Consider the following 18,943-nt stretch of genomic DNA (forward strand, 5'->3'; position numbering starts at 1 on the left):
TCCAATAAACGTTTTCAAGCACTAAGTGTTGCAGGAAAGTACTATTTATTTGGCCCTGCGCTGAGAGCTTTTGGTAGAAACATGGTGTTTTCGGCTAGATGATGACATCTGCTGTTATTATAAGTTTTTTTGATGCTACATTCATTCCTGTTTTCAGATAAAATTTAGGCAGATAGGATTTTCTTGGGATTTTTCTCTGCTTGTAAGTATGAGAGCTAAGTGAGGTACAATAAGCATTTTCCAAGCAGGTAAGTATAAAACAATGTATTTGGTTCAGTGTTTAAGAGTTTTGTAACATTAGAAATGTTGAAGAACTTGACAAAAAGTAAATCTAAATTTAACCCTCCTATTATGTTTGGGGTCAATTTGACCCCAATCAATGTTTAACGTCTCTAAATAAATGCTTAACATCATTTTTTTTGCTTCATATTTTATGACTTTTCCTAATTTAATGGATACTATCTTGTAATCATGAAATTCACATGATGATATGTTTTCAGTGTCCTGTACGCATTTTGTACGCATCGGTGGTGTTTGGGGTCAATTTGACCCCAGGCTGTTTTAGCTGTAAAAACACCATTTTACACACATTTGTTTTGGTTTTTTTGATGATACTGAGGTCACTATAACATGCAATTTGATATTCTTCATAAAACTTCCCTCTGCTTTAGGGCCCTAACCTAACATAACCATACCTGAAGTAGTACGGGAACCACTGACATGGGTGGATATGGGGGGAGATATTGGGGAGGGGAAAACATAATACCTACAAGAACTTCGATATTTCCCGTGCTGTGAGGGTGGGGAAATATGGTTCCCATGAGGACATGAGGATAGTTCCCACCACATGGGGGAGGAGCAAACATATAAATGCTTGCACAGCAGCCTTCTAAATCATTTCTCTTGTTGCTCTGTGTACTCTCACTTTATGCTCTCTCTCAGTTGAACATGAACGGGAAGCAAAGGTTTTCTGCCAGTGAGGTTTTGTCACAGCTCTTTGACAGTGAAGTGACACAGAGGAGAATGTGTCAGAGACAGAGGATCATGTTGAGGAGGACCCTGGTTATGAGGCATCCTCTGATGAGAATGAAACCCTCAGTTCTGACCCTCCTGTTGTCTCTCAACCACCAGCAGACACGTTACCTTCCAAAAATGGAGAGGTATCATGGTCCCTCTCCCCACATGAACAACAGGGTAGACTCAGTGCTGCTAATGTCATCAAAATGGTTCCAGGCCCCAGCAGATACGCTGTCAACCATGTCCGAGACATAAAATCAGCATTTGAGCCCTTTGTAACACCATAAGTTGGAAAGGAAATACTTGTGATGACAAACTTAGAGGGGAGGTGTGTATGGGGACAGTTGGAAAGACTTGGATGTGACCCATTTGCAGGCCTACATTGGGTTACTCACTCAGAAGTTGTGTTTCTTTTTCCTGGGGTCAAATTGACCCCGAACATAAGGCATGTTACTATCCTTGATAATAGAAATTGATTTTCTTTCCAAATGTTACAAATAACAGAAATCTGTTCTTAGAAATATTATTAAGCCATTAAAACACCAAAAATATATTTCTTTCCAATTTTAGGTCAATCAATGAGATTTTATGGTGATTTGCATATTTTTCCATAGTCACGTAATAGGAATACTGGATGTATAAGTGGGGGTGGGGGGGAGTTATGTTTTATTTAAAGGACTATTTAGGTAGTCAACAAAGAAACATAAAGTACCTGACACAAAAACTTTGGTAAAATTTTTAATTATAATAATTTTGTTGAGGTTTAAACTGCTGGGGTCAAATTGACCCCAAACATAAGGGGTGTTAGTAAAATTTGAACATAACAGGAGGGTTAAAACCACTTACAGACTGATATTTGCAAAACTGAATTTAACCTTTTAAAGATATTTTAAGGATGTACAGATACCTTGTTGAAGCTACCACATATTGAAAATACCCACGTCTCTGCTTCAATTAGCAGTTTCATCAGCTCCATCTTGTCTTGTCTCTTTGACACTTTGGCCCGCATCCCCACACACTCTTCTGATAAAAGCCGTCATGCCTCCAATCCACATTCAGCTTGTGCATGATCTCCATCCCACAAGCAAATCCGCCCTCTTGGATGCTGAACGGGCATGTCCTGATTTAGTAGGAATGCTTGAGAGGGTGAATGGCAATTACTCAGCCAACTGGCCAACTGCTGGGAGATCAGAGGTCAACCTTTCCCTACCAGGAATGTTTTAAAGCAGGAAGGGTCGGAACGTCACTGTAGGGTACATTAACGGGAGGCACAAGGGTTTTCATCTGGCTCGCTGCGCAGCAAGTCGACATTAGCTCTGTATAGAAGAGGGTATTGTTGAAGTTTGACTCTTTCCTGCTTTTAACATTCCTCAATAGCCTGTCAGCGGTGACAAAAACGAAGATATGAAAACAAATAGGTGGATGTGTGCACCCACATGCCCATACATACATATGTACATCCTTCAGGCTGACCTTGGGTTGCTCACGCAAAGAGGAAAGGATGGGGAGGCCGTGTGTTATTGTAGTTTGTGGGGGTGTTTTTCTAAGGGTAAATCACATCACACTGCCGTTCTGCCGGTGTCCAAGAGGATAGGCCGGTGAAAGAGTTGGGGCTCAAGTGCAGGAAATGAACTTAGACTAACCTGACAAAAAACTTCAGCATGCACAAGGGTAGGCAGCATAAAACAGCAGTGCTAGTACCCTTTTATTTGTTCGGTATACAACTCATATCCACTGTTCAGTCTGTTTTAGTATTTACTCTTGCCTGTGTTGCTGTGTTTTCAGTGAAACTGCCCCCACTGATTGGGCTGATATTACCTTTTAATAAAAAAAAGTGCCAGATTTAGTGCCAGAGGTCCATTATAGCATTTGAGTAAAATGTGTATGAAAACACAAAAATAAGGCTACTCTGCTGAAAATGTGCAGCAGTGTGCATTCTAATCATGGGAGGAAATGAAGAAAGACGAGAGACAAAGGTAGTCCAGTAAAAAAAGAAACAAAAACTTTTATTATGTTGTCTAGAAGAACAGGCTGTTTGGAGGAGGGTGTGAAGGTATTACTGGACAGGTAAAACCAGCCGAGGGCACGGGGCGGAGTCAAATAGACCAGGGGGTGGTGCTGGAACCCGGGCTCCTGTAGTTATGCCAGGGCTCCCATTGGGTCCCATGCAGGAAGTACGACGGGCTCCTGCTGCATCACCTCCAAGACATCACTGGGGAGGTACTTCTTGTCTACCACCACCTCGTAGACGTATTCAGAGAACCAGTCATCGGTCATGATCAGGTAACCTAAAAAGACGGACAGGAAAGACTCAGTACAGACACACATGGTGGAACATTTCCCGCTGTTGACTCAACAGAACAGGGCACTGTAAAACAAATAAAAATCACATTTGAAAATCAGTCATATTCAGGGCTGAGCCATGACATCCATGTGCCAGATGGTAGCCACAAAAAATCCTGGTAATGAGTGGGATCACAAAGGTCTGCTTTGTAAATCAGGCACGGATTCATGTAGAAAAAAATCCGGCATTAAATCCTAATATAAAGGATGCACTGATTGGCCAATGACCAGATAATTTGTTTAGCAAGTCAACAACCACATGTTCTTAATTTTTTCTCTTTGTAGACATACACTACATGTTATACTTCATTTAGCAATTTAATCTAAGTTTCATTTATTTATGAGGGGTGACAGGTATTTGTTATGGAGACAATTGTTAAGTGTTTTAGTTTTACTTGGAAAGGACCTTGGGACAAATCTTACTACTGCCTTTCCTCTGTAACTTTTGTGCAGCTGTGGTGCTTTGAGTGATAATTCTAGCTTTAGCCCCTATCTGTTGCTGTTTGGGCCAAAAGTATGTTTCATACTGATGTTATACTGCTACAAATGTTCTTAATCATAATATAATCACTATAAAAACAGACAATACTTTTTTTTGTTTTTATAGTTAATAGTAAGATGCAATTACAATGTTTATTCTAACTTCGCATTTTCTCTTGCAGTGGTGGTTAATTTCCTTGCCATGGCGGCGCACAAGTTAGGCTTGAAGAAGATAATCAGCAATCAGATAGTTAAAAAAAAACAACAACAACAACAGCAACAACAGCACATGCATCCAACCAATACTACTGCTTGATGCACATCTTAGAAGTTTTTCTACAGAGCACCAAAATACATTGTGGACATTGTTACAATGTGCTATTTCTAAATAGTGATGACAACTGGATTTATAAAGGAGTCAAGAAAAGATCAAGATTAAAATAAATAAATAAAGGTAAATTGCTCTTAACATGTACTGCACATCAAATGATAAATAAGAAGAGATGAAAGGATAAATAAACCCATTGGTCTGAACACATAAATGTCAAAAACACTACAGCCCTCTGACTGTAGGGAAAAAAATTCCAGCTTCAGATGCTGTGATTTTTTTCTCAAAATACCAGAGGTCCTGCCTCGAACTATTTGTTTCTTTATTGAGACAGCATGATTTAGGAATAAAAGGCCAAATCCAAGCCAGTGGTTGGCTGTGGGCCCTAATCACAACACAATCTCATAGCATACCATGCGTGATTTAAAATCACGTCATGTCATTCATTACAACCATTACCATATTGCTTCTTTCACTGAAGAGGGAGGGGTCGGGCTCGCTGCTAATAACACACTAACAAAATGGTCAAACATAATTTGTGTTTTAGAGTGCACGCCTACGTTTCTCTGAAAAGTGCTCTTTATCAGCGCCCTGGGCCCTCAAGTCCTTTGTTTCAAGAGGCAGGAGCGAGCAGACAGACAGGGACGCCCACTCTTGATGGTTCACACTCCCCCACCCTGCAGTACACAGTCAACACTTCTGCCATCGCCTCTGCACACCCACCCTGATAAGACTAAACAGTGGCCGCACCGTGAACGCACTGTTTCGCAGAGACTGTGTGTGTGCGTGTGCGTGTGTGTGTGTGTGGTCATGGCAGGTCACTGTGGCTAAGTCTGGGGTGGTTATGAAAGTGTGCCTTGACCTAACACAAAGGGAAGAGGTGTTATGGTAGCCTAATCTTTTTTGGAATCAGAATGTGGCCCCATGCTGACTTAATTAATCAAAAGGAAACGTGTGCTGAGCACAAAGAACAAAAGCTGCGTAAGAAGAACAAAGCAGCTCACGCCTAATATTGTACTGACACACATGGAGAGTTGAAAGAGAACTGGGAGTGAGACTGAAGCCTCCCGTTTGTTATGCCTCAGTTTTGTGTAACAAAGATGTCCACCAGATCTTAAAGAGAATTCACACTCTTTTTTCTGCTCTTTCGCCCTGCTGCCACCTCACTCTGTCTCTTCCTTCCCCCTTCACGTGTCCAGAATTGAGTAAACGAGAGCATCCCTCCCGCTGACAAGTTGACCTATCGATGACGTCACGGCAACCGCAAGAACGTGCTGCAGCTCAAAATAATGTACCAAGGAGGGTGTGTCTGTGTGTGTCTGTGTGTGTGTGTTCTTCCAAGAATACAATTGTTAAATGGCGTGTTGCCTGGTTCTCTGTGTGGTATGCATGTGTGTGTGTTCATGCTTTCTTCCCGTAAGTCGCGTGTTGGGTGGCATGGCGGTACATGTGTGCGCGTGCGTGTAGTGTCATTATTTGTCTTCAGGGATAGGCCAACTATCCTCCCTAAAAACTTCTTACTTTACAGGACGAGTGGCCGTCCACCACACGAGGCAATGACAGAGTTGTGAAGACGCGAGCCAAGCAGACAACAAGACCCTGGAAGGTCATATAAATCTCTCAAATTTAAGAACAAACAAGCGTTAAAATTTTTTTTATCAGTCTAAAATTATCTAAAATTAACAGAAGCCACTGAATGTCTGATAAGGGTGTAAAAGCATTATAAATTCTGCCTATTCAGCTGAATCGATCTGATCTGATAAAAAAAAAAAAAAAAAAAAAAAAAAAGAATGGAACCAGTGTTTTCTGACTTTGGCCTGAACTGATATGAAATGTTTTCAGTTGGTTCGTTTACAATGGACCTTTTCACAGCAGCCATGCTGTCATGAATTAGCAGGATAAACACAGATATTACTAACAATATTATTAAGGATTCAATTACATGGACCAAGATGGAATAGAACATTCATTCAAGTTATTAGAAACACCTGTGTTTATCCTGTTATATGTTAAAATAAAATAAATTGTGCATTTAATAAAATAAAAAAAAAAAAAAAAAAAAACTGACAGAATAATATTGCAACTTTTAGGTCACTTTTTAAAAAATAAATATTTACTTATTTTTATTTAACAAATAATGTTAAAATAATTCTTCTGTGGATTTTCACATTTCCAAAGAAAACGGGCAGTTTTTCGTTGCTGCACGTTTCTTAAAACGTGTACATTTTTGTTTGATTTGATCAAACTGTTTGCTGTTGATTCAAATTGCTGCTTACAAACTTAAAACAAATTGGATAATTTCAAAACATCATGAATCAAACTGAATCACCAAAGACTCACAGCCCTGATGTCTAGTGATATAAGGACATTACATATGATAGCACAACTGCATGAGGACGTATGCATACAAAAAGAGTGACAATTTAAATGGGGTATAATGAGGTTTACCTAAAAAATAATGGCAGTGACTGATTTAACAGTAGTAGTACACTTAATATCTTTTCTTACTAAGAACCTGCATGTTCACTAGTGTGCATTTAACCCTAACCCTTTTTTTTCTGCTGACATCCACATTTGAATGTCCTGGTAGACAAACACACTTCAAATCCATACATTTAACTGTTCGAGGGATTCCTGTTGGTTGGAAATAACGCGACTTCTCTCTCATCATGCCAGAAAGCTCAAACAAAACTCATGACAACTGTTAAGAGGCCGCCTCGGACTCGTAAGCGTCTAATCAAAGTGAAGCAAAATATCTCCAAGCACGTTGCCCAATATTTGTCCAAAGCGGCGTAAAAGTATGAGCTGTGCAGCGAGCGGAGCCATAACAGCGACGGTGTTGAGACTTCAAGATGGTGGGAGCGAAAGTTAAAACTCTCATGAGAGACTCTTCTGGGTTGAGAGTGAAAATTACGGGGCCTGAAGGGAGAGTTTAAACCTTACAACACACTTCTCTCCCGCTCTCTCTGGTCCGCGGCCATAACAAGTCTTCGTCAAACTTCCTTTGTTACCTTCTTTGCGTCTACTCCTTTCACACTGGTTCTTTTTCGACCAGCATCACTTTTTCATCTCTCTGTTTCATCTCTCTCCAGTCTCCTGCGTGTCCTCTTTTTTTTCTCCCTCACCCTGTCTCTTTTTCCACTCTGCATTTGTCAAACAAACAAAGCCCCCGGATCCCCAAGTCCGCTCCTCGAACTTTTGTTTTCAAGAGCTTTATTAATTTGGCCATGGATGGATTTGAGGCCCTGGCCTTCCCCATCTGCCGGTGTTTATGGAATAAGATATGCGTGAAACACATTTGATTTGGCTGAGACGTTTTCACTTGTTTTTCCAACAGCCACTAAAGCTTGTGGGTTCTAGCAAGTCTTGTGAGTGAGTGTATGTGTGTACGCGGGTGTGTGTGTGTGAGTGTGTACTGCCAGATAACGCACGGCTGGCCTGATATAGTCTCTTATAATATGTAGTGGAATGTCAAGCAGGGAGATGGAAAGCGATGCAGAGGAGAGGGGGAAAGACGGAGCGACAGGAGGGATAAAAACAGTGAGACACAGCGAGAGGGAGGGGAAGTGTGCGGCATGAATACGTCTGAGTGAAGATAGGAGGGAGGCTGGTGGTGGGGTCAGAGGAAGAGATGAAAGGATATTAGGTATAACAGAGCAGAAGTCTGAGGCAGAGGTGTGTAGGGAAGCCACTGTGTCTGGGTCTGCCGCGTAAAAATACACTCAGATTATTCAAATTTTACCAAGACTCACTATTGGAACTGATGTTTTTGCATTCTTTATAGTAAAGCTGAAACAATCCTCCAGTAAGTCCAGTAATCAATTAGTCAATGGACAGAAAATTAATTGACTATAATTTTCATAATCGATTAATCAAGTATTTCATCTTTTTTTGTCATCTTTCAAGTGAAAATTTGCTAGTTTTACCTTAGAAATGCATGAAATGCAAATGAACAACTTCTACAACACAATCATCTTTATTCACATGCGCTGAAACAAAAATTGACAGTTTGAGCTCTGGGAACTTGTGACAGGCATTTGTCATTAGTTTTAATATTTAATATCCTAGTAATTGGTTTGATTTGATTAATCAGCTACCTGAATAACAATCAATAAATTAAAAAAAAAAAAAAAAAAAAAAAAAAAAAAAATCAACAGATTACTGCAGCCCTAGTTATTGGTAACTATCCCAGGACTAAATTCAGATCCATTTTGATTATGGTGTAAAAATGAGTAAATAAATACAAAGTTTACTACTCTTGCTGAAAAAAACAAACAAATAAACAAAAAAACACAGCCAGGAATGAAACAAACTCAAGTGGAAGTTTCCAACAGACACAAAGCATTGTGCAATTTTAAGTCGAGCAGTCAAACTCCTCACTTACAAGCCAGCCTAATGCTAAGGTAATTCCATAACTAGGTTTATGTAAGTGGTTGAAATTGAATACACGAAGAGGGCCTGAGGGGTGTGTGCTTGTGTGCGCGCATGCACGTGTGTCAGTGTTTACATACTTGTGCATGGAACAGGACATAGCCAATTATAAGTTCATAAGGCAGCAACACAGGGGAGCATCTCTGTCTAATCCCGTTCTTAACTTAATTCAACAGACACAAACAGGAAGAAGATGGATTATTTATGGGACGTGGAGTTGTGAGAAAGATCTGACTGAATCAGACATCAGTATGAAAGAATGCATATTTTAGGGACCTGCCCATGATGAAAGAGTGTTTTAAATATTGATTTTGTTTTTCAGCCAACTTAAGTCAATAAGCGAATACATCCAGCGCCATAATGTTAAAACATCACATGAAAGTGCTTCAGAGTCAACATAGCATACTCCTTTGTGACTGAACATTGACTTGATTCAATTCAGTCCAATTTCTTCTGATGTACTGCAATAAATCTCATCCGTTTGATACTACAAGCACGATTTTTGTGAATCTATGCAAAGTTTCTATGCAAATGTGTGTGGTGTGTCTGTGTCTAAGGTCACCTTTGTTCCCACGGTCGTCTCCCCAGGAGTTTTCCACCCTCCACTTCTCATAACCTTCCTTCCCCTCCTGAGAGATAAAGACAGAGAGAAAGAGGAGGAAATGATGGAGGGATAAGAAAAAAAAAACACAAAAATCAGAGCGAGGAGGAACTGTCCTGACAGCTGGGTTTAGTTACAAAGAGGAAATTCACGGCACTTTGAAAAACTGCAGCCGATTAAAGCAGGGTAAACACACAGCATGGCTTTGATGCAAAAAACACCGGGAACTGTGAATGTGTCTACATGTATACTCACCAGTCTGTGTGTGAGAACCCGTTTGCACGAGTTGACTGTACAACATTGGCCTACAGCTATAAATTATTTTGGTAATCATATATTCTACCAATTACCAGATAAGAAATGCTTTGTGTTTTATTAAACAGCAATACTAAATATTAAATAAAAAATTCAAAAAACAAGTATACCCGGTGGTTGATAACACTGTTTGTAGTTGCTATAGGCTCCAAAGTTTCTCTAAAGTGTGTTCTGGATGAGCCTTTGAATTGAGGATTTTGTGTAACTGAATTGAATTACTCAAGGAATCGTTTCAGCACATAGTACACAGACATGTTATTCCAAGTGTGTATGGAGTGTGTGTGTGTGTGTGTGTGTGTGTGTATGTGTGTGCATGTGTGGTGTACCTTGTCCGTGACAGCAGTGAGGATCATAGCGTGAGTCATGAGAGAGTCTCCATATATCAGTCTCTCTGCCTTAGAAAGGTTCTTCACTGAAATCCCGAACACTAGCTCATGGTTGAACCTGCACACGAGTACATACACACACACACACACACACACACACACACACACACACACACACACACACAAAATCACATTACACTGCGTCCTCTGATGAAAAAAGAAGCTGTCATCAAACTGCCCTTTATCCCACTTAGATACCGACTATATCAAGAGGAAGGGCAAACACATGACTGTGTGTTTTGGGCTTAGCAGTTGATTCCCCCAGGGAGGAAGCAACACCTCATGAGAACAGCTGAGATCTGGTCGTGTCATGTGAGGCTGGTTTCACCCGCACAGATGCTGTTGAGGCAACGGATCAGGCAAAAGTGGCGCCAAATAGAGATGGGCCAATTAACTGGTAAACAACTGGAATTTTTGGATAGTCATTTTAGTCATTCTGCATTTTAGACAGGTGACCAGCCTCCAGGCAGTGAACTTTCTCTGATATTACACTCTGTTGAAACATAGCATGTGAACAGTTTGGATAAAAATGTGTTGCATTTCATTTCATCTGTTACTGATGAAAAACATTCATTGTCCAGAACCTCTCTGTATTCAGATGTCTTTTCAGAAAAATGACTTGATACCAAGTTTCAGTAAACTGAACTATTTGAAGTATGACTTAATAGCTGTGTGCAGATCCAATCTATAACAGGCCGGGTGCTGGATAAATGATGGATAAGTGGTTCAAAGGAATATTCTGGACTGGAGCTCCTTTCTAAAGGTGTTCTGATGCAAAGTTTTGAGCTGAAGGTCTTTTTCAGCTGAAACCATTTTCAGCTTAAATAAAGTGTATGTAACCTGTGTGAGAATATGTGAGAATATTGTTTGGTGTAATTCTTAGCTCATGACTTACAGCTTCATTAGGAACAGGTAGACTGCTCATGTTTGCTGTCTTTCTATCTACGTATAGCAGAACAGGTCAAAAGTGTTCAGGTCTATGTGTGAATTATACTCACACGTTCATGTCATTGATGCCCAGTTTGCTGTGGAAATGTTTCCCGACGTCACAACCGAACCACACAGCCTAGGAGGGGAAAGAAAAATAGTAGTTGTTTTCAGAATTGTTAACCTCACACAGCCAGCTGATCTCACAAGATCACTTCTGTTTGACTTGAGAAACTATGTGGGCACACTCTAACTAGAGCGTCACTGGTAGCCACCAAACAACCAGACCCTGCGTCCTTTAGACAACACCAACAGCGGGAAGTGACAGTGTACCAAATACAAAAACAGAAAGAGTAGGACAACAACATTTTCAGCTTTCACAAACTATGCACTGACATAACAACCATCTAGCAATGTGTTCACAGAAATGCTTCCTTGCTTTAACCATTATAGTTACTGATGTTTAGAGTTGGGATCGATCCAATATCAATATCAGGCGCTGATATGGACATAATTCACTCATTGGATGTCATACTGACATTACTGATTTACATAACAATATGCGACAGATGTGCACACATAATGCCGGCTGTAGTATTTCTACAATATTTATGTATTAAATCAACAACTGTCTCCTCAGCAGACCATAAGCCAAGTTGTAGCTAGTAAACACAGATCTTTTCTTCTTTGGCTGTGTCTTTCCGGATCTATTGTGCTAATTATGGTAAAGCACCACAATGGGGTATGCCATTATTGCAGTCTAACTAGAAAATTCTGGTCATGTCTGGATGATAACCTTAGATTTGCAAAACTATCACACCTGCTCTTGTATTGTAACGGGCTGGATATATATACACATATCGAAATTCAGATATCAGAATTGAATCAGGACTGAAAAACAGTGTATTAGTGCATCTCTAACACTATTTGTTAATTAATCAGTGTTCTCATATTATAAATATGGTTTGTTTGTAGCTGATGAAATCAGCACTGTGTTTTCGTAAATGCCCATGCATTTTTGTATTTTTATTTTCGTACTTCTGTAAGTGCCAAGCGATCGCTGCAAACTTAATCAGGGCATGGCAGTAGGAGGCTACCTCTTAACATGATCTGAACACATGCATGCTCGGTCAAAGGTACACATCCACGTCCACTTCCTCACAGCCTACCTCTCCCTCTTTGATGGAGTCAGCTGCAGCCTGTTTGAGCAGCTGGATGGGCTGGTTGTTGTACAGAGTGCTGCGGCCTCCGACCATGTTCCCCAGGAACTCAACACTGTACAACTTCCCATAAGGGTTCTGAGGTCGAGGGTCGTTCACAAGGCAGATCTGAGGATATAGAATTACAATATTAGCTCAAACAATGTACAGCTCTCCACAGAGGACCGGAAGCAAAGAGTCCACCCAGCAGTGACTGACAGACCTTGTCCTGGATGTTGTAGAGGGGTTTGACGTGCTCCCTGTAGAACTCCTGAGGGGTGAGGGGTCCCATGCGGTGGAAGTTCTTGTCCTTGTCTCTGTACTCCCAGCAGATAGTCTCAGGAGGGCTGCCCAGACACACACTGGCTACTCGGAACACCTGCACAGGACACACATGTCCAACATATGACTTGACTTTTCAGCGTGACTTTGGTAGACTGATATGTGCTGCTCCAGAGATTCAGTTCAAAGCTTTTTAAAATACTACTATATCACAAAATGTAACCTTTCTAAGCTATATTCAGGATTTCCTTGAGTATCAAAAGCACAAACAATAAACTGATTTTTTAAAAAAAGTGAAAAAAATAGATTCAATCCAATAAATCATTATGTGAAAAAAAAAAAAAAAAAGTTAGCAGTGGCGTGACCATGAGTTGAAAAAAAGCAACTAGACCATTATGCACCTGGTTGATTGTCGGACACGCTTCCTCTTTTATCTTTTAAGGTGGTGATCACATTGCAATTATGGAAAGTGTTAGTGTCAAAATGTAATGCTGCGCTTGGGCAGCTATATCCGGTTACTGGGTAACAAGTAGCTGTGCACTTGAACCTGAGCTTCCTCTCGAGACAAAGCTGATATACTATAGCTTCCACCTGAAACAAGTTTAATCCAATGCAATGCTGTCAGGTCAGATCAAATTTGGATTTCTAGGGCCAACCCTGTCCAGAGTCCAGCAATTACAGATTGGGGTTATGTGTATAAGAAAAATACATTTTTGTGAGGAAGAGACTTCTATGGCACCATTTCACCTCAACCAAAAAAGCCACCATGAGTCAAACTGAACAGCAGTCACAGCTCTTTTCCGTAGCCTACCGAAACTTTGTCTTGCAAATTCAAATTTCCAGTCATATTCTAGATGAGGTTAGAGATATCCTCAAATGTCATCTCTGTGCCTTCTTCCACTCATCCATCATTGTCTGGATCTTTCTTTTTCTGTCCTTACAGTTTTCCTCAAACATCTCTACAGTACATCTCTCCTTCTCATCTATTCAAATCCTTCTGGAGAACCATTTCCACCCCACACCATTTTCCCCCTCGCTCTCTCCCTTCATGTGTGTCTTCCTGTGGTGCTGAAGTTCAGACTGAGTTCCTGTGGGCTAAGCTGCGTTGTTTGGACTGGGCCTACTCTCAATCCGGCCCTACTAACCTCCAATACCACTATCTCAGGAATTTCCCTCTTGCTTTTTATTTCTTCTATGACTCCCAGAGCTCGGCAGTGTAAACGTGCAGATGCTTTTCCTATCAAATATGATATATGGGGCAAAGAAATTGAGAGAACTCAGCACAACTCATTATTAGTGGCAGAAGTTGGCTAGACAGTGGGGCTGGGTGATATGGACAAATCAAATATCACAATATTTCTGACTGAAAACCTCAGTAACAATTGTGATGATGTTGTAGGGATGAGTGTTGGTGCTTTCATATACATATTAAAACAATCAGATTTTTGATTAACAGTCATTAGTGATGTGGATATGTTGACCAAGTAGATAGAGGCAAACAACAGAATGGCTAGAACAATCTAACATGTCCAGAAATTGCATCTCTTTACTGTAATGCAGCCTTTAAAATCGGGAAAAGACATCACTGATGCCGTATCATAATATTACAAGAAAAATCCCAGACAATATCTAGTTTTATATGAACATATTGATATAATAGTGATATACTGCCCAGCCCTACTAGACAGTATTCCACTGATTGAAATAAAGGCAGCTGAATGCTTTAAGTGCCCACTACATCAGGAGTATTTCTACCACTGCATCTATCAATGGCGACACATCACTCACGTATATGTTAGTAGTATCACAGTGGATGAATTTCCCAGACCACCACATACGATTTTCACTGATTCACTTTTGGCAAAGTGAATCAAGAGCTATGGATTATGCTGTGTATATGTAACTGTTTCAGGAAAGATATGTAAATTTGACATTTTACATGTAAAAATGATGGCTTGAGATGCACAAAACAATACGTATAAAGCTCCATTGTATTTGGGAGATGGTAGAGAGGTGGACTGGAAACCTCACCAAATCACACATAAATCATCTGGGAAAGTGGGAAAATATCTTTTTGTATTTTGATGTAACCATTCCTTTAAACTCCTGTCTAGCTGAATATAGAACTAAAGAGGGCTTATTATCAGCCCAGTCTGCTCTGGAAAAGGGCTTCAGGGGAAATAAGGGGGCCATAGAAGCAGCTTCTCACCTTTAGTCAACAGACATTAAAAGTCCTTCTGACATTTCTGGGCTCAGGGTAGCAGCCTCGACTCTGAGCCTTCTGAGCCCACCTTACGATGCACTGTACACTGTTCTCACCTCCAACACACATTTGATACATATACATAAGCACAGTCAACAAAGGCATCAACCTCTGCTCTCCCAAAACCGCTTCCTGTGAATCTGACTGTTTTGTTTAGACTGCACTGCGGGCGAGACTAAATGCCCATCCCCTTGTCTTGTCTGTGTTTGCTCAGATGCCCTCAGCACACCGACAACACCTCTCTTACCCCCTTGACCCCCGCCCTTGCTCTTCATTCCTCCTCTTTGTCTCTCCTCTCCAAGAAAAACCCTGCTCTTCCTGCTGCCTTTGAAGTGTCGCTCTCCTCTGCACCACTCCTCTCTCTATTTCTCTTTCCACATGTCTTGAACTTAAGATGTGAGCATCCTCCTTCATGCCAATTCACCCGTGTACCCGCTCCACCCCTGGCAGGTTAAATAAACTAGGTGTCAGGAGAAGGCTGAGCTGACAGGGAACATCGGCCACAGTGACGCCAGAACAGGGTCAATATTGAAACACCTGCCTTCTCACTGACAGACAGACATGACAGACAGGGAAGGGGTGGCGAAGACAGACAGAGAGAGAGAGAGAGAGAGAGAGAGAGAGAGAAAGGCATGAGGGATGAAGAAAGGAGGCTGACAGAAGCAGAGACAGACAGAAAACAAGCAAGTGAACAAGGAAAGATGATAAAACAATAATAATAATAATAATGATAATAATAATAATAATAACGTGAACAAAGCGATAACACTGAGTGAGGACTGAATTTTTCTCCAAAACAGCAACTCATATATTTTGGGGAAAAAACACGCCTGAGCTCACAAAATGATTGGTTTGAAAGCAGAGTTATTACAGAGTTTTTTATATTTATTTCATTTTTAATTTTTGTTTTCAATTCAGTTTAGTTTCACACAGTCTGCAGCATGGATTTGCTGGCTTGCTTATTTTATTTTATTTTTTTTTTAAGTTTAGTTTTCATTAGTTTCAGCATTAATTTTAGTTTTATTTAATCATATATTTTGATAATAATATGATAATTTTCTAAAGTCTCGTTTTGGCTTAGTTTTTTTATTTTATTTCTGTTAACTAAAATATTTTTTTCAAATGTAGTTTTAGTTTTTAATTGTTTTAGTTAACTGTAATAACCCTGCTTGAAATTCAAAATCATTTCAGAAAACCATTCAACTTATTAGCCGGTTTATTTGGATTCCAAACATCACATAAGTTTGCTCAGGATGCCACCATAAAATGTTGACTGAATTAAATGTAAATCTGTTATGGGTAAAATCTCCAAAATACTGATCATCACTTACATGGCATTACACAGCACCTTTTTTTTTTTTTTTTTTTTTTTATCCAACACAGAATTAGTATTTTTGTTGTTTATCAACATTATTATATACCAAATAACACTGAATAGAAAGAGATGTGTACGACGATATACTTCATATTATTCACATCTAATACTGTATTTGCTGTAGCATTGGGTATTTTTGAGATTCTTTGTCTTTTTTTTGTTTTGTTTCGTTTGATAGTTTGTTTGTTTTTTTATTTGGAGATTATGTCATTGACCACGTTTACATGCACACCATATTCCTGTAATATTGGGAATATCCTCAATATTTGGGTTGCGCACGAGTCATGTAAACACGTACTGAACCCGATTAAGGTCATATTCCAGTTGGAGAATATTCAGAATAAGATCCCTGGCATATGCCTGTTCTACCCAGAATATTGTGCCATGTAAACACCTTAATCGGAAAATGCCCCGTACCAGAATATTCAGTTACGTCTGCGAATATTCAGTTCATCAGCTAATGAAAGACTTAAATATCATGGAGTATATCGATGAGAGAAAACACAGAAATAGCGACAGCTTTTTCCTCTTCTTCTGTATTTCCGGCAGACCAGACGCCTAAAGGGGTATTGCTGCCCCCCGCAGGTTGAGACCTTCCCTATCATGACAAAACAACGAAAATTGCATTTTTCATGCCATGGGTCCTTTAAATAAGCGCGTGGAATATACCGAAACACGGGAATATGCCAAGTAATATGCATAATATTCCAGTTACTGCAGCGCATATAAACACCTTATTCGGAATATTACCTTAACCAGAATATTGACTCGAATCGGAATATGGTGTGCATGTAAACGTACTCATTATGTCATTTTTCTTTGGTGGAGGGATGTCACCTTCTGTCCAATGTGGTTTAACATGTTATGGGGAAAAAAAATTATATGCAGAGTTAAAGAGTTACTTGAGTGCTAGAAGCCATATCACAAGAGCAGCTGTCGCATTTCTCAGAGGGCAGATTTCTCAGTTTTAAATTAAACTTAGCCTTTCCCTCTACTTCTTCTTTTTCTGTTTATTCCTCAGTCTATCTCTTTATCCATCGCCCTGTGTCTCTCTTTCAGAAGATGGACAGTCACCATTCAGGCCAGACCATATGCACAGTGCCTTTGTGTGTGTCTTGCGGGGATTTACGGTCGTGGGACAGCGGTACAGTGCCAGACAGTGTGTGTGTTTTTGTCACTTGAGTCGAAAATAGCATGCATTTCAAAGGATCCTTTTTTTCAATTTTGCATAGTGCACCTTTAATAAGCAGTTTAGTGCAGCTTTCTGGCCACCACATCTGTCCCCAGCACAATACAGCCTATACCGAGACCCCTTATCGGAGATCTGCTCTCGGGTCAGCTGTTATTGGCAATAACAGGAAGCAAAAGAGGAGACAAGACGACAGGTGGTAGTTGGAAGGGAAATTAAATCCCTACTTTAAAGTAATGTGTGTGTCCATACACCCACATGTTTATCCGTACACACACACACACTCTCATACAAATAACTGAACTCAGTTGTGTACAGATCTGTAGATGGTACATATGCTTCTCCAGCCAGCCAGCCACATGCTGAAGCGGGGCTGGGTACAGGTGACAGAGCATACAATTTGTTGTATTAAAGACAGACAATACGTCTGTGGAAACTCTTACTACCCATTAGCATGTTTACATGACTCTGTATAGAGAACTGCTGGCAGTTAGCGTGATTCTACTTGCATGTTTGTACTTCTGTTAGCATTCAGGCTTGTGGACATAGCAGGTTGCGTGTCTTGCCATAAACAACAAGCTAACTTTCTGCACATTATTGTAGCTAACCACGGCTAATGTTTGATGGCATCTGCACTCCGATGTTGAAGATCTCATCTGCGTGTTTGTCTGCGTGTTTATTTTTTTTTTGGCTTCCCAAATAAACAAAACAAATCATCTAGTGTTAGGAGTGAAACTAACATGAACAAAACAAGACAACAGCAATATTCTAGAGGACCGTTGGATACAAAAAGGTCAAGAAGAAATAATCCTCCCTCCATCAAAAACTATGGTCAGAGTGCCACTGAGCAAGGTACCTATCCTTCAGCTTCTCCAGTGGAGCTGCAAAGTGTCTGTTGGTACAAGAGTGTGGTGGTGCTGGGCAGCCTCTGGTATGTATATTTATATAGCTCCCCCTTCCCTTCAGTTATTGGCTCAGACTGTTTAAGCTCTTGAGTCAACTTCCCGGACTAAAAACAACTGAAATAGTGATTTTCCTTGCCTTTGTCACATGTACAGTCACGACTGGGCAAACAGAGCTAGGAACTCTACAGAAATAAGGCCTATAGTACTCTCACAACATGGACTATCAAACTTGTGTGAAGTTTGTAAAAAGTAGCCAAGACGGTCTTGATCCAGTGCAGCAGCATGTGCACCTGTCACAGACTAACACCTTTGTTCAGGAAAAATACTAGTGGCAAGTCTGTACGCCGATTTTACTGTGCATTGCAGTGCAAAAACAGTTTCTATCAGTGTTATTATCAACTTCTTCAGATGAGTGCTGCTGCTTTCTTTTGATGACCACAGATGCCCGCTTATACCAATCTATTTAGTATTGAATGTAAAAGGAGCACTGAAAACAGCAGGGGCATGTTACTCGCACAATCTGCATGTCAGTCACTGCAGAGCTTCAAAATTTTCTCTAACTCATCTGCATATCCTCCTTAATCACTGGTATAGATTTAATAAGATAAATCAATAAGGGATAATTGTTTTTCCCTAGATTCATCTCATCAGGGCACTTCATGAAAACAGTAAGTGTCCCTAATATTTTGTGCATTTAGTGTGTAAATGTGTGAAGATTAAGGCAAAACATTACAAGTTTGTGTGTGTATGTGTGTGTGTGAAGTGAATTTTGTTTTAGCATAAATAGCAATTTTGATTTCAACAGCTAAAACCATGATAATGCTGGTTAAATGGAGAACTCTGCTAAGGAGACTAAAATTCAGATTTGATGCCTGCCCTCCCCTAGTTAATGTTAAACCAAA

At 40.2% G+C, this 18,943-nt stretch overlaps 1 protein-coding gene across 1 annotated transcript in view; it reads right to left on the reverse strand.

Annotated features, from left to right (window-relative positions):
• Window positions 1-2,997: 2,997 nt before the first annotated feature.
• Window positions 2,998-18,943, reverse strand: part of blmh (bleomycin hydrolase) — a 30,398-nt gene continuing 14,452 nt past the window's right edge. Inside the window, exons 7-12 of the mRNA XM_030067758.1 lie at window positions 12,251-12,406; window positions 11,998-12,156; window positions 10,900-10,967; window positions 9,842-9,959; window positions 9,162-9,228; window positions 2,998-3,305 (exon numbers count right to left, since the gene is read on the reverse strand). Of these exons, the coding sequence (XP_029923618.1) occupies window positions 3,157-3,305; window positions 9,162-9,228; window positions 9,842-9,959; window positions 10,900-10,967; window positions 11,998-12,156; window positions 12,251-12,406 (717 nt within the window). The 3' untranslated portion in view covers window positions 2,998-3,156. The remainder of the gene's footprint in view (window positions 3,306-9,161; window positions 9,229-9,841; window positions 9,960-10,899; window positions 10,968-11,997; window positions 12,157-12,250; window positions 12,407-18,943) is intronic.

This window comes from Myripristis murdjan, chromosome 13 (genome assembly GCF_902150065.1).
Source record: "Myripristis murdjan chromosome 13, fMyrMur1.1, whole genome shotgun sequence".
In the NCBI taxonomy this organism is placed as follows: Eukaryota; Metazoa; Chordata; class Actinopteri; order Holocentriformes; family Holocentridae; genus Myripristis; species Myripristis murdjan.